Genomic DNA, 14,977 nt, shown 5'->3' with positions numbered 1-14,977 from the left:
TAGGACTTAGACTTAACGATGGACACGAAGCGAATCACAGCAATATTCAACAGTTCCCCTCCCGGAGTGACCCGGTGAGAGCCAGGCCCGCCCAGTGCCCCGGGCCAGAGTGGATCCCGTCCTGAGCGGGCTCCTCAGGAGAGGTGGACGCTGCTCCCAGCAGCGTTTCTGCCGCAGAAAGGGTGGTGGGTGTCGCTGCATATCAGCATTAAAAATACATTGAAACCTTTAATTTAACTGAAGAGCAGAACAGCACAGCTTTCACCTCTTCATTCTGTTTTAAGTGCATGAATGTCTGTATAATTCTAACGCTCCTTCCTTAGAGGACACCTTGGATCGCCATACATTTACTCATACTTACATACCTATTTTTTAATAGCAGTGCAGATTCCAGGGACTCGCTTGGTGTTTATGCTCCAGCTTTTATTCAGCGGCAGGTAAGCACAGCCCGCGCCGCAGGCCAGGGGAGCGAGGCGCGGGCTCTCCTGGAGTCCTGCTCCTGCTCTCCTCCCTCATCAGTGACACGCAGGTCCAGGATGTGTTCCTTTGTTATCCAAGAAGTGCTCACTGCCTGCCCTGCAGACCCCGCCAGGACACGAGGCACTGCCTTCCACTTGCCGTGCCAGAGTGTGTGTTTGTGTCTCCGTGTGAATCTACCAGGCGTTGCTCTGTGTTCTCTCAAAATCACATCCTTCCTAGTGCTGTTTCAAGCACATTTTTTCCAAAGGGGTTCCAGCCCATACAAGTGCAAATTCAGGCAAATTGACTCAAAAATCATCTTCAGTAGAGCAAATCATTACACCCAAGTTTCAGTCAGCATTTCTGATCTGGTTTGGCGAGAGAACTTGGCGGTGTGTCAAGCACAGAAGCGTCAAGGGCTGGCCAGGAACCTCGTCTCGGTTGAGATCCTTCCTACCCAGCACTTTCGCGGTGGCACTGATGCGGCAGGGATGTGAAGGTGTCCCCGCTAGGAGGCCAGGGCGCTGTTGGCCACCCCGTGCTGCGTGGCCTTTGAGGAGGCAGCGGGCCCTTCCGTGCGCAGACCTCCCCATCCCTAGACAGGGTCTGTACCACCTACCTCACAGGGGTGTTGTGAGGACTCAGATCAGTACCGTTGTATAATGTAAGAGCCACACAGAAATGGGCTGATGCTTGGTTAACTGTGCATAGACCTAAAGTGTATGTTCACAAGAGCATTTTATCAGCTCAGAAATATTACTTGTTTCTAGATTTCATGGCTTAATATTTTGTTGTTATATATACCAAAGAGGCTTATGGGTTTGTTGATGACCAGCATGACACTTGCTGGTCAGAGAAGCTTGGCCCTGGGGACCTCGCGAGCTGCTGGCACGGGCGTTCTGACATGGCCACCGCCCGCACCGAGTGCCTCTGAGTGGACCGGGCCTGGCAGGATGTCAGCGCTTACTCGGTGGGGACGTGAGTCACATCGGCTCCTCCACGCACGCCGACTGAAGCAGGCCCCACTTAGCACGACCGACCGCAGACCGTAAGAGAGTTGGTCGGGTTTTGGGCAGCCGGCTCCGGCTCTTGTATGGAAAGTTCTTTCTCACTGTATTTAAGCAGGACTGGACCCAGCGTCCATTCCCCTTGGGGGCTGTGAGGTTGTCGTTTTGATGGATGGAGGGAGAGCAGCTCGTGATGGCCCTTGGCATGTGGGTGGTAAGGCTGGGTGTTGGCATTTGATGTCAGTCTTCATCTGCCAGAGGCCAGAAAGCCAGTCTTCAAGGCGGCCAGGAGCACGGGCGCCTGGATCCTGGGTTTCAGTGAGATATTGCCTTACCGCCGGAGGGTCGACATTACTGCCTTCTGTTCTGGGAAAGCAGTTCCAGGGGTGTGCGTAGTGAGAACATTCCCACCCTCCTCATAATCCCAGGGCAGGACTCTTAGGGTCAAAGATGAGCGACTGTTGGCTCGATCTGCTGCTGCCATCTTGAGAAGCTCCGGGCTTTGAAATGGAGCGTTGCCAGGCCCCTGGCAGGGTTGGCTCACGAGGTAAAGAACTCAGGTCCGCAGGGTAAAGGCCACACCATGAGTTTCTTCACATTAAAAACTGTCAGATTTCTTCTTGTATTGCAAGTTTAAAGGGGAGATTCTTAAGTGGCCCATGGGTACTGCCTAGAAGAGCTACTTTGAATGGCTTGAAAGGAAACATTCCTGAAGCTCTGCGGCTCGGCAAGGTAGTGGTGCGCCTCCTAGCCGCAGAAGCAGCCTGCAGTGTCCCCACGCCCTGGGAACTGCTGCTTGAGCCTAGAGAGTATTTTCTTAATTCCTCCCGGTCATTTGTCACCCGGGGATTGGTGGACAGGGAAACCGTTCTTAACCCGAGCCGTGAGCCCGTTCTTGACCGCACTTTCTCACTGCCTTAGCGAGCTGCGACCCCTGCCCGTTTGCTTTTGTAGTGGTTCTGCAAGGCTAGAAGACCTCAGCCTCTCTGCGATGGGGAGCGTGGCCGGGCTGCTGTGGAAACTTGCCTCCTCCTGCACTCCAGGACCGGCGCCCGGTGGAGGCAGCACGTCCCATCCCAAGGAGAGGGACTTACGGAGTAATTATTCTACTCTTCTTTTTACACACAGAAATGTTTATTTAAATATTTTAAATTGGATTTCTTTCACAGATGCTGATTATTCTTTCCAGTTCTTAAATAAATGAAACGCCTTGATTTCACCTCGGGCAGTAGCTTGATTGTGTGCGATGCAGACGCTTTAGGCAACAGCGCACCTGTGCTGCCCTGCTGGCTCGGACATCGGGACTGCCAGCCTGAGGCCAGGCTGCTCCGCCTCCTTGCTTCCGCTCCGGTTCCTGCCTCTGGCCTGTGTGTGCGGCTGCAGCCCTTCACCTGGGCCGCTGCCACATCCCAGCAGGCCTGGGGCGCACTGGGGTGTGGAGGTCAGTGCTCGGGAGCTGGAGTGTTGGTGTGACTGGCATTTCCTTTACTGGCATGCAGGCCTTCCTAGGGCATCAAGGCCTTTGCTGTTCAAACCACCACATCAAGCCGGGCATGGGGGCGCACGCTTGTCATCCCAGCATTCGGGAGGCTGAGACCAGAGGATCGGGGTTCGCGGACAGCCTCAGCTACTTAGTGAGGCCCTCTGCAACTCAGTGAGACCCTGTTTCAAAATAAAGAATAAAAAACAGGGCAGGGGATGTAGCTCGGAGGTCGAATGCCCCTAGGTTTCATCCCCAGACTCAAAAAAATAAAAAGTTTAAAAAGTGACTATCTGGGCATTGTTATGCCTTCAAAACTAAAATTTTAGGCCAGGTGTGGTGGCACACACCTGTAGTCCCAGTAGTTGGCAGGCTGAGACAGGAATGTTTGAGGACAGCCTCAGCAGTATAGTAAGACTCAGCAACCTAGGGAGACCCTGTTTCAAAATAAAAATAGTAAAGCCAGGTGTGGTGGCACATGCTTATCATCTCGGTACTTGGGAAGCTGAGACAGGAGGACAGCCTTGGGAAGTAGGGAGGCTCGCATCAACTTAGACCCTTTTTCAAAATAAGCCGAGCGTGGTGCCACAGGCCTGTAATCCTAGCATTTGGGAGGCTGAGACAGGAGGATCACAGTTCATGGTTAACCTTAGTTACTTAAGTGAGGCCCTCTGCAATTCAGTGAGACTCTTTCAAAATAAATAATAAAAAATAGGGTCGGGGGCCTAGCTCGGGGTAGAATACCTCTGGGTTCTATCCCCTGACCCACTAAATAAATAAATAAATAAATAAGTAAAATAGGAATGGGGTGTAAGCTCAGAGGTAGAGTGCCCCCAGGTTCAATCCCCAGTACCACAAAAAGAGAAGGGTGTACTTCGGAGGCAGAATGCTCCCCTGGGTTCAATCCCTAGTACCACAAACAAAAAACAAATTTTGGGTCACACAAGTTAATTTTTTTTAAGCATTTATTAAGCTGCTCTTGATAAAAAAAAAAGAATACTATGCAAAGCCGGGCGTGGTGGCGTACACTTGTAATCCCAGCATTCGGGAGGCTGAGACAAGTGCGGTTCACTGACAGCCTCAGCTACTTAGTGAGGCCCTCCACAACTTAGACCCTGTTTCAAAATAAAGAATCAAAAATAGGGCTGGGGGGGTAGATTGGAGGTAGAATGCCCCTGGGTTCCACTCCCAGTACTGAAAAAAAAAAAAAAAAAACTGCAAAAATGGGAAATTACTGGGGAATAAAACCTATACCACAGGCTGCTGCTGCACGGGCTTGCCTGGCCATGGAGGCGCACAGGGACAGGGCCCCCTTGGCCGCAGGGCTGGCTGGCAGCCTTCCTGGCTGCCCGGGCTCTGCCTTTTTGTGAGTTGCTGCTCAGGTGACAGGGCACAACTTTCCGGTGGCACCTGGGCAACAGTGGGGTTGTGAGTCAGGAGAGGCCGGACGCCTCGGAAGCAGGGCAGGTGCGAGGCATGCGTGGCAGGGTCTGGATGGGCCAGCAGGCCCTCACGCCATCGGGGCACAGGCCCAGCCTGCGTGGTCACAGGTGTGCTGTGTGGAGTGGGGGTCCTCGGAGTGAGCTAGCGCACCACGAGAAGTGCCAGGGCTTCATACCCTCTGCGCCCAGGGAAAGGAAGCAGCCTGGCCGTCGCTGGGCCTTACTGTTGATGGAGCATCATCTCTGAAAGAGATGAGCATGATGGGAGCCACCTTTCCTGAACTGTCTCAGCCCCTGCTCACTGGGAAAGCTCGGCTGCCCGGGACGGGCCCCTGGTGCCCTGCCCCGGCTCTGCGCGTGTGGCTACGTCATCTCCGCTCTCCTGCTTGGTCTGAGATGGTCTCTGTTGAGTGCAGGCTCCTCGGGGAGGCCACTCAGAGCCCAGCGGTTTCCTTTGCCTTCAGATGTCTTCTCTCCTCCACGGCGCCTCCTGGTCACTCCTAAAGGGACAGTTGGACACGAGCGGCTCCTCTCGTGCAGTGTGTCCACTCCAGCCAAGGCTCACAAGGTGAACGTCTCTCTGGAAGGCCCCAGAAGACCCTGGGGCTCCTCAAGGAGGCTCACCTTTTTCTGAGTGAGAACCAGGCCCCAGGAGGTGGTTGTTGTCCAAACACAAAATATCTAGTGAAACACTGGCTCCGTCACGCCACGGAGCCATCCCCATCCTCCCTTCTGGGATCTGAGTGACGTGATGGGAGAACTTGAAGCCGTCGGTGGTGTACGTGAGCACAGGCAGCAGCCAGGCCTTGGTGATTGTAGAGCCGCCCTATGCAAGGCCCGTTTATCACCCAGGGAGCCACTCATTTTACAAATAGCAGCGGCTATGCTGAGCCTCAAGAGCAGTAAAGCCTGGGGGCTTACCATTTTTGTTTTTCTTTGGTGTATGTGAGGGGCAGAGTACTGAGGATTGAACCCAGGGGCATTCTAACCTCTGAGCCACATCCCCAGCCCTATTTTTAATTATTTATTTTTATTTTTTTGTGGTGCTGGGGATGAAATCCAGGGGCCTTCTACTTCCAGGATACACTCCCAGACCTATTTTATATTTTATTTGGAAACAGGGTCTCACTAAGTTGCTGAGAGCCTCACTAAGTAGCTGAGGCTGGCTTCGAGCCTGCGCGATCCTCCTGTCTCAGCCTCCCAAGCACGGGGATTACAAGCGTACGCCACCACGCCTGGCTTATTCTTTATTTTGAAACATGGTCTCACTAAGTTGCGGAAGGCCTCACTAAGTAGCTGAGGCTGGCCACGAACCTGTGGTCCTCCTGTCTCAGCCTCCCAAATGCTGGTATTACAAGCGTGCGCCACCACGCCCGGTTCCCCAGTCCTATTTTATATTTTTGATACAGGGTCTTGCTAGGTTGCTGAGTCTCACTACTTGCTGAGGCTGGCCTCGAGCTGGGATTACAGGTGTGCGCCACCAAGGCCGGCCTTTCCTGGTCCTGGTCCTTGCCCTGAGGTGTAACTCGCCGCCCCTTGGCTTGGAAGGGCTTGCTTTACCTGGCCAGGAGCTCGGGGCGCCTGCCGTCATCGTACGCACTTGGCAGATTCTCTGACTGTTCATCTACCGGCGCCTGAAACCTGGGGAGAGAGAGCCGACCTGAAGGGAGCAGCTCTGCCCACTGGGGGCCTTGAGCCACGCTGCAGGGAAGTCAAACTGAAGTAGACAACGTAGGGCCCCGCCGTGGGGTAAGGATGTCCCAGGCAGAGGCCCACAAGTCCACTGAGACCAGGGTGTGTACAGGCTGCCACAGCAGAGCGCATCCTTAGAAGCCAAGAGATCACCCTTCCCATGCAAGAATGTCAATCTAGATTTTTTTTTGGGGGGGGCAGTACTCAGGATGGAACTCAGGGGCATCTACATCCAAGCTATATACCCCCAGCCTTTTTTTGTGTGTGTGTGTGGGTCTGGGGATGGAACCCAGGGGCAATCAACCTCTGAACTACACCCCTTGCCCTTTTTTTTTTTTTTTTTGAAACAGGGTCTCAAGCCAGGCGTGGTGGTGCACACTTGTAATCCCAGCATTTGGGAGGCTGAGACCGGAGGATCGCAGTTCGCGGACAGCCTCAGCTACTTAGTGAGGCCCTCCGCAACTTAGTGAGACCCTGTTTCAAAATAAAGAATAAAAAATAGGGCAGGACGTGTGGCTCGGAGGTCGAATGCCTCTGGGTTCTATCCCCAGACCTGCAAAAAAACAAAAAAGAAAGAAGGAAGGAAGGAAGGAAGGAAGGAAGGAAGGAAGGAAAGAAAGAAAGAAAGGGTCTCACTAAGTCGCAGAAGGTCTCACTAAGTAGCTGAGGCTGTCCGCGAACCGCGATCCTCCAGTCTCAGCCTCCCGAATGCTGGGATTACAAGCGTGCACCACCATGCTCAACTATTTTATTTTTAAAGAAAATTTGTTTGATAGGGTCTCACTGAGTTGCAGAGGGCCTCACTAAGTAGCTGAGGCTGTCCTCGAACCGCGATCCTCCTGTGTCTCCTAGATGCTGGGATTACAAGCATGAGCCACCATACCCGGCTCATTCTACTATATTTTGAAGCAGGGTCTCACTAAATTATGGAGGGTCTTGCCTTGATAAATTGCTCAACTGGCTGCAAACCTACAATTCTGTCTCAGCCCCCCATGTACTGGGATTACAAGTACGCACCACCGTACCCAGATATATATATAATTTTTTTTTTTGGCAGGTCTGAGAATGGAACCCAGGGGCATTCAACCTCTGAGCTACACCCCCCATCTTATTTTTTAGTCTTTATTTTAAGACAGGGTCTCACTCATTTGCAGAGGCCAGCCTTTCTTTCTCACTAAGTAGCTGAGGCTCTCGGTAAACCATGATCCTCTGGTCTCAGCCTCCCAAATGCTGGGATTATAAGCATGCGCCACCATGCCCGGCTCAGCTATCTATTTTTATTTTGAAACAGGGTCTCACTAAGTTGCTTGAAACGGGCCCGGAGCTTGTGATCCTCCTGTCTCAGCCTCCCAAGTGCTGGGACTGTAGGCATGGGCCACTGCGTCTGGCTCCCGTGAACACTATTTTGCAGATGTCCGGCGCCTGCCTGTCCAGAGCCCTTATGACCTGGCCTCCCCTTCCTGTCTTTCTGAATGAATGGCCCCTTTCCCACACACCTGAAGCGTCTTGGTGGCCCGGGAACACCCTCGGCCTCACCTGGGCTCCAGCCGCTCCTTCACCTTGGCGATGGAGCGGACGTAAGGCGTGATCTGCTTGGTGATGGTGGTCAGATAGGCGTTCTCCTGCTTCAGCTGGACAAGGTCATGCAGCTGGGCTGTGGGCCCAAGGCCAGAGTGTTGGGTCCTGTTGGCATCAGACTGGCAAGTCTGGCGCCGTCTACAGATCCCAGCTGTGTGAGGGTGGGGCGTTGGGCGGGGACTTTCTAGCTGAGTCCTGGCCTCAGGTGATCACTCGGGTCACTGAGCAGGTGGGAGGCCAAGCCGGGCTGTAAGGGAGCGGCATGTGTGCCTGGTTAGTGGTGGGCTGACTTCCTGCCCTGCCAGCATGTGGGTTAGCTCCAGCACAGGGGCTCAGCGAGCTGCCTGGGACCTTCATAAATCTCCTGCTCCTTAGCCACTCGCTGGAAGGACTCCTCCCAAATCTGAAAGAGAAAAGTCGGGCCTTCAGCGTGGCCGGGAGTAGGAATCTCCACCGGTGCCGTTTCTAGGATATAGCTGCTCAGAGTCACATTCTCTGGGCCCGTCATTCCTGCAGCAGAACCCAGGTTCCAGATCCTGCACACGGGGGCCTCCTGGGGCCCCCTGCCAGGCCCCTTCTCCCTTCCGGTCATTGCCCGCCGCCGTGTGCCCCCCAGCAGGCGGGGCTGAGTCTGGGAGGGCTACCTCCTGGAAGACGGCGCGCATAGTCTCCATGGAGGCGTGCTCCAAGGCGATCCGCGAGTCCAGCTGCAGCGACCTGTGCAGGATGTCGCCCATGATCTCCGCCTTGATGAGCGAGTGGTGCTTGGTGAGGTCGCGGTGCAGCTCCTGCACCTGGTCCTTCAGGTTCTGCACCTCCCCCTGCAGGTCCTGCACGCGGAGGCCACAGGAAGGGGTCACTGCCCGGGTCGCACGGCGCACCTTGCGTCCAGGGGCCCCTGGCAGGAGGCCTCACCCGGTAGCAGTCTTCAAAGTGGCGGCAGTGCTCCGTGAAGGGCGTGTCCTCACCCTCAGCCAGCAGCACCTTGGTGCTGATGAACCGGTGCAACGTGGGCTTTGGGACCGGTGACCCTGACACCTTCCCCACCGGGGAGGGGCAGCTGGGCCCCATCAGCACCTTGGGGCCTGGGCCCCCGGCCAGCCTGGGGAGAGAGCCAGTGTGGACGCAGGGGCGGGGGCCAGGCAGGCCTTCCCCTCCCCCAGCCTCCCAGGGCAGCCCCCTTGGGTGCTCAGGGCACCAAGCTACAGCACAGGACCACTGGGCTCTAAAAGGCCAGATGCAAAGCCACCCGGGGAAACCTATATCACATTCATGTTTTGGGTGGCTTGGTTGGGACAGGGTCTTGCCAAGTTGCCCAGGCTGGCCTGGAATATATGATCCTGTCTCAGCCTCCCAAGTATTGGGATTACAGGCATGTGGGCACAATGATGGTTCTTAAAGGTCCTCTGGCCACAGTGGCAATTTTTTATCTTATTTATTTATTTATTTACTTATTTGCAGCACTGGGGAACCCAGGGGCATTCAACCTCTGAACTACACCCCCTACCCTATTTTTTATTCTTTATTTTCTAACAGGATCTCACTAAGTAGCTGAGGCTGTCCACAAACTGTGATCCTCTGGTCTCAGCCTCCCGCATACTGGGATTAAAAGTGTGCACCACCATGCCTGGATCCTAGTCCTATTTTTTTTTTTTTTAGTCCCAGGAAACCCCAGCCCAGGTGGTGGGGCAGCCCCGAGTCTCCCTCCCCCACCCCTGGTGGGGTTTCTTTCTGGTTTCCTCCGGTTTTCCATTTGGGGTGTTTCCAAGGGCCGCTCCCTCCAGGTGGGCGATTATGCCCAGACACCATTAGCACAGAGCCGAGCAAGCTGGGGACAGAGCTGGACTTTCCCAGGCATCCCAGCCCAAGGCGCCCGGGTTGGGGATGCCCTGGCCACCCGCTCCCTCGCCCCCTGGGCTGCGGCTCACGTGTTGGCGCCACCCGTGGCGGTCCCTGCTCGGCGTGGCCCCAGCAGCAGGGGCTCCAGGCAGCGTGCAAACTCTGCGCGGTGGTCGCAGGCGATCTGGGTGGCGGGACAGGGTCGTGAGTCCCACGAGACGGCCTTCTCCACTGCCCCTGGGGTCCCCCGCCCCGGGGCCTAGCAGGGATCGAGCGCACCTTACTGCTCTGCGCGGGCCTCAGGCGATGGGGCCGGGTGACGATGCCCTGTAGCCTTTCCATCAGCTCCTGGGGGGCCGGGAGGTGACAGCCGGAAGGTGGCAGCCGGCAAGCAGGAAGAGGGTGGGGTCGGGAGGCCCTGAGCAAGTCTCTCTCTGGCATTTTGTGGTGTCTCCTAGGCCCCAGGCCTCCCCTGGGACTGGCCCAGGCAGTCCCCCAAATCCATAGGAAAGAAGGTAGTGGGGCTCAGGCAGGTGACAGCCCCTTCCAGGCTTCACTGTTCGTTTTATTATTTATTTTCCGGTACTGGGGATGGAACCCAGGGGCATTTTACCTCCGAGCAACACCCCCAGCCCTATTTTTTATTCTTTATTTTGAAACAGGGGCCCGCTGAGTTGCAAAGGACCTCACTAAGTAATAGCTGAGGCTGGCTGCAAATCAGGATCCTCCTGTCTCAGCCTCCCAAAAGCTGGGATTACAAGTGTGCACCACCACACCTGGCTTCATTGTTTGTTTTATATTTATTTATTTATTTCTTTATTTATTTATTTATTTTTGTGGTACTGGGGGTGGAAACCAGGGGCTTTTCTACCTCCGGGCTATACTCCCAGACTCATTTTATACTTTATTTGGAAACAGGGTCTCACTAAGTTTGCTGAGAGCCTCACTAAGTAACAGGCTGGCTTAGAACCTGTGCGATCCTCCTGTCTCAGCCTCCCGAGTGCTGGGATTACAAGTGTGCGCCACCACACCCGGCTCATCACTGTTTGTTTTAAAGGGGCTCACCAGGCCCCCCAGAGAGTTTGTAGATGTGGGGTGGGGGAGGGGAGAGCAAGCCATTTCCCTGGTCCAGCCTACAGGTGACGGGATGCAGGGCTGGCTCCTGGCGGGGAGGGGGCACTGTAGGATATGGGGACACTCACGTAGCCCAGGTCCAGGAACTCGGCCTTGCTGGCCAAGCTGAGGAAGGAAGAGCAGATGACCAGGTGGACCTGCCGGAGAGATGGCGCTCGGTGCCTGGCCAAGGCAGGGGGCACTCTGGGCCACAGCGTCCAGCCCCGCACCCCCTACTTCCCTTACCTGCAGGGTGGGCAGCAGGGTGGCCAAGTGGGAGAGCTGCTCCTTGAAGGCCTTGTCCTTCTCTTCATATTGGCTGGGGGAGGGGCGCACTGTCCTGTCTCCAAGGGGACGGCTGACTGCCCCACCTCTAGTGTCTCTGGGTACCCAGTCCTCTCTTCCTTACCAGCCCTGTCGGTTCTTCCCTATTACCCCTCCAGCTTTTCTTCTCTCTCTCTCTCTCTCTCTCTCTCTCTCTCTTTCTTTCTTTTTTTTGGTACTGGGGATGGGACCCAGGGGCATTCTACCTCCAAGCAACACACCCAGCCTTATTTTATTTTGAAACAGGGGCTCACTGAGTTGCAGTGGGCCTCACTAAGTAGCTGAGGCTGTTGTGAACCACGGTCCTCCAGTCTCAGCCTCCGGAGTGCTGGGATCACAGGAGTTGTGCTTCACTGAGCCAGGCATCAGATTCTATTCTTTCATTTTGAAACAGTTTCTCACTAAATTGCTGAGGCCAGCTACAAACCTGAGATCATCCTGTCTCAGCCTCCCAAATACTGGGATTACAAGTGTGCTCCACCACACCCACTACCCCTGCTGTCTTTGGCTGCCAGACACCTGGCTGTCTTGCCCACCAGGTGGGACAAACCTGCCTAGACCCAGGCTGCAGGCTGGGTGCATGGAGGCTGAAGGACAGGGGCTGCCCCACTCACCTCTGAACAGCCTGCAGCAGCAGGGCTCTCCTCTCTGCCAGTTTGTCCTGGGGAGAGAGCCCACCTTGAGCAGGCACACTGAGCCCTGCCATCCCCCAGCTCGCTGCCCTGGGGCACACGCCCAGGAAGCATCCAGCCTGCTGGCCCTGCCACGTGTGGCCAGAGGCCTTCCTCCCTCAACCTGCTGCCTGGGCACCCTCATCTTAAATGTCCACCTCCTGGGTACAGTCTTCCTAGATCACCCTCTCCTGCCAGCTGCAGCCCAGGGCGCCTGGCACCCCTCCAGAGCTCTCCTAGGGAGGCAGTCACAAGGGACCCCCAGACCTCTGTGCCTGCGCTGTGGGGGCCTGCTGGGGGCCGGGGAGTTTGCACAGCCTGCTGACTTGTGCAAATACCCACACACCTGCATGCTGCCGAAGAGGGCGTGGATGGCGGCCTCCTCCTCCGCAGCGCTGCGCCCCACCTCCTCCACCATGGCCTGCAGCAGCGCGATGGCCTCCCGGGTGGCCTTCTGCAGGGCCTTCACGGCCTAGGACAGGGTGGCCTCAGCCGGGCCCGGTTCCTACGCCTCCATCCCTGCTCCCGGGCACCGATCCCGCGCTCACCAGCACCGCCTGCTCCAGCCGCTCGCAGCCCTGGACATAGGCGGACTCCAGGTCCACGCAGTGAGCCCGGCTCTCCCTGCAGGAGGCAGCGAATGAGCCGCGCGGGGGGGGGGGGGGGGGAGGCTCCTCTACGCACCCCTGCGAATGAGCCGCGCCAGGGGCCCCCCTCCTCTACGCACCCCTGCGAATGAGCCGCGCCGGCCCCCCACCTTCTACGCACCCCTGCATGTCGCGGAAGCAGCGGATGCACAGCAGAGCCTTCTTCTCGGTGGAGAACATGATGTAGGGCTCGTCGTGCAGCCCTGCGGGCGGGCGGGGCGGGCTGAGAGCGGCCCCCCCCCCGCGCGCCTCCCGGCCCCCAGCCCTCCCCCACTCACTGCACTTGTGGGTCCCGTCGCGGCTGCGCTGCCCCAGGGCCACGATGTCGTGGCGGGCGAACACGCGCGCCCGGTGCGTCTCTTCCCGGCAGCGCGCGCACAGGGGCTGCTCGCACGTGTTGCAGAAGTACGTGGTCTCGGCGTCCTGCGGACGGAGCCGGCTCAGGCCAGTGCCCGAGCGGCCGAGAAGAGCCCCGGCCCCTGCTGTGCACGCCCGCCTCCCCGCCCGCGCCGGCCAATGCAGCCCTGGCTTGAAATCCCGACCAGCAGCTGCCCTCTACTGTCCTCGGCTTGCAGACAGGCCAGGCTCTGAGCTGGGTGAGAGGCAGAGGGGCGAGAGGCCTCGAGGGGCAGCCCACCGGAGGGGTGGGGCTGGCGGGGGGACGAGACAGGAGGATCGCACAGGTTCAAGGCCAGCCTCAGCTACTTGGTGAGGCTCTCAGCAACGCAGACCCTGTTTCCAAAATAAAGTATAAAATAGGGCTGGGAGTATAGTCCGGAGGTAGAAAGGCCTCTGGGTTCAGTTACTCAGCTACTTAGGGAGGCCCTTTGCCCCAGGGAGACCCACTTTCAAAATAAAGAATAAAAAATAGGGCTGGGGTGTGGCTCGGAGGTAGAATGCACCTGGGTTCAATTTCCAGTACCGGAAAAAAGAAAAGAAAGGAAGAAGAAGAAGAAGAAGAAGAAGAAGAAGAAGAAGAAGAAGAAGAAGAAGAAGAAGAAGAAGAAGAAGAAGAAGAATGATGAACCCGGGTCTTGCTAGGCTGTAAGAGTCTCCCCGTGTCGCTGAAACTGGTCTTGTACCCGTACTGCCAAGCACCGCCATTCCAGTCGTGGCCCCCGCGCCGCTCCGGCTTCAATTTTAAGACTCCCCTGGAACCTTGTCGAGCTTCTCACGCTCCCAGACTGGGGGGGGGGCAGGACAGCAATGCCCCTCCCCAAGGCATCCTGTGTTCGTGTTCTCTGAAGCTTCGGCTGCTTGCAAGCGCTTAGGGGGCGGGGGGGTCCTAGCCCCTGAACTGGCCACCCTTCCGTTCCATCTCAGGCCTCCGCTCTGACTGGGGGGGCCCCCCCAGGCAGAGTGCCGCCTCGCGCTCCACCCGGCTCTTCCCTCCGGGCCCGGGCCGCGCTCCTTGCCTGCTCGCGGCACTCGGCGTCGCAGTTGGCACACTGCACGGCCTCGGCGCCCGCGCCCGCGCTGGCCACCAGGAACTGCAGCAGCCGGTCCGCGGGCGGGAGCCCGCTCGGGCCCTTCACCGCCGTCGGGTGCCTGTGGAGAGGCTGCAGCCACGGTCTGGCCCTCACCCCTCGCATTCCAGGCGGGAGCTAAAAACAGCCGGGAGCTGGGGCGCTGCAGGCGCCGGCTGCCAAAAATACCGGGCCGCGGCCGCCCGGCCTGGCCCACCGTGCCCGCGGGGCGGCTGCGGGACCAGGCGGCTGGTGCCCCGCATCACAGGCACCCCCTCAAGGTACCCGGCAAACTTAGGGACACCTCCTAGGAACCTGAACCAACTTCAACTTTTTTTTTTGGGGGGGGGGGGTCTGGGGATGGAACCCGGGGGCATTCGACCTCTGAGCTATACCCCCTGCCCTGTTTTTTTATTCTTTACTTTGAAACAAGGCCTCACTAAGTAGCTGAGGCTGTCTTCAGTCTCAGCCTCCCGAATGCTGGGATTACAAGCCTGCGCCACCACGCCGGGCCAAACATTGTATCTTACTGGTTCTGGGGATTGGAATCAAGGACATTCTCCATCAAGCTACACCCCTCCACACTCTCTGTCTGAAACAGGACCTCGCCAAGATGCCGACTTTGAACCCCAGATTCTCCGGTTCTAGCTTCTCCAATACTGGGATTAGAGACCCATTCCGCTGCAGCCAGCAGAGCCAACGTCCATCTCCTGGGCCTGGGACTTCTGGGGACCCCACAAGAGTGTCTGGGAGCCTTCTGACCCCTTCCATCCCTGCCCTTACCCAGGACTTTTTGCGGGAAGCCTCGGGCTAGAAACAGCTGGATCCCCCCCCCCGCCCCCCCAGCCACGGTTAACCTGACCTCTGAGATGGGCGGGGGCCAGGGGCAGCCTCCCCCCGCTCGCTGCTCCGGCGCCCGGGGCCCCCTCCTGGGTGTCTGCGGGTTGGGGGCACTCACTGGCACAGAGGGCAGGGCAGGCGGCCGTCCACGGCCCGGCCCCGCAGGCAGCTGGCGCACACGTCGTGGAAGCAGTCCAGCAGGCACGGGCGCTCGTACTGCGCGTGGCACAGCGGGCACACGAGCGGGTGGCCGCTGGCGGAGTCCAGGGCGCCCGGGCCCTCCAGGGGCGCGAAGATCGCCCCCGACATCTGCGGGGGCCGCGCGGGGCCGCAGCGGCGGCGCTCGGGTGCGGGCCGGCCCTCCGCGCCCCGCTCCCACCCGCCCGCTGGACCCGGCCGACGCCCAGCCTTTGGGCTGC

General features: G+C 57.7%; 1 protein-coding gene across 1 annotated transcript; it reads right to left on the bottom strand.

Annotated features, from left to right (window-relative positions):
• Positions 1–46: 46 nt before the first annotated feature.
• Positions 47–14,867, bottom strand: RNF207 (ring finger protein 207; the record flags this gene model as incomplete). The annotated part of the gene is given in 22 exon segments (XM_080691262.1): positions 47–168; positions 1,878–1,992; positions 4,227–4,356; positions 4,691–4,778; positions 4,781–4,888; positions 5,013–5,214; positions 5,954–6,029; positions 7,617–7,734; positions 8,010–8,061; positions 8,303–8,488; positions 8,574–8,760; positions 9,587–9,681; positions 9,777–9,845; positions 10,700–10,768; positions 10,857–10,929; positions 11,549–11,595; positions 11,952–12,077; positions 12,154–12,229; positions 12,374–12,455; positions 12,531–12,675; positions 13,668–13,800; positions 14,677–14,867. Coding segments are annotated over 22 exon segments (2,490 nt in total).
• Between the last annotated feature and the right edge of the window lie 110 nt (positions 14,868–14,977).

The sequence above is a fragment of the Muscardinus avellanarius genome (genome assembly GCF_963383645.1).
Source record: "Muscardinus avellanarius genome assembly, chromosome: 3".
NCBI lineage: Eukaryota > Metazoa > Chordata > Mammalia > Rodentia > Gliridae > Muscardinus > Muscardinus avellanarius.
The sequence above is the reverse complement of the archived record's forward strand: the minus strand, read 5'-3'. Positions and strand labels throughout refer to the sequence as shown.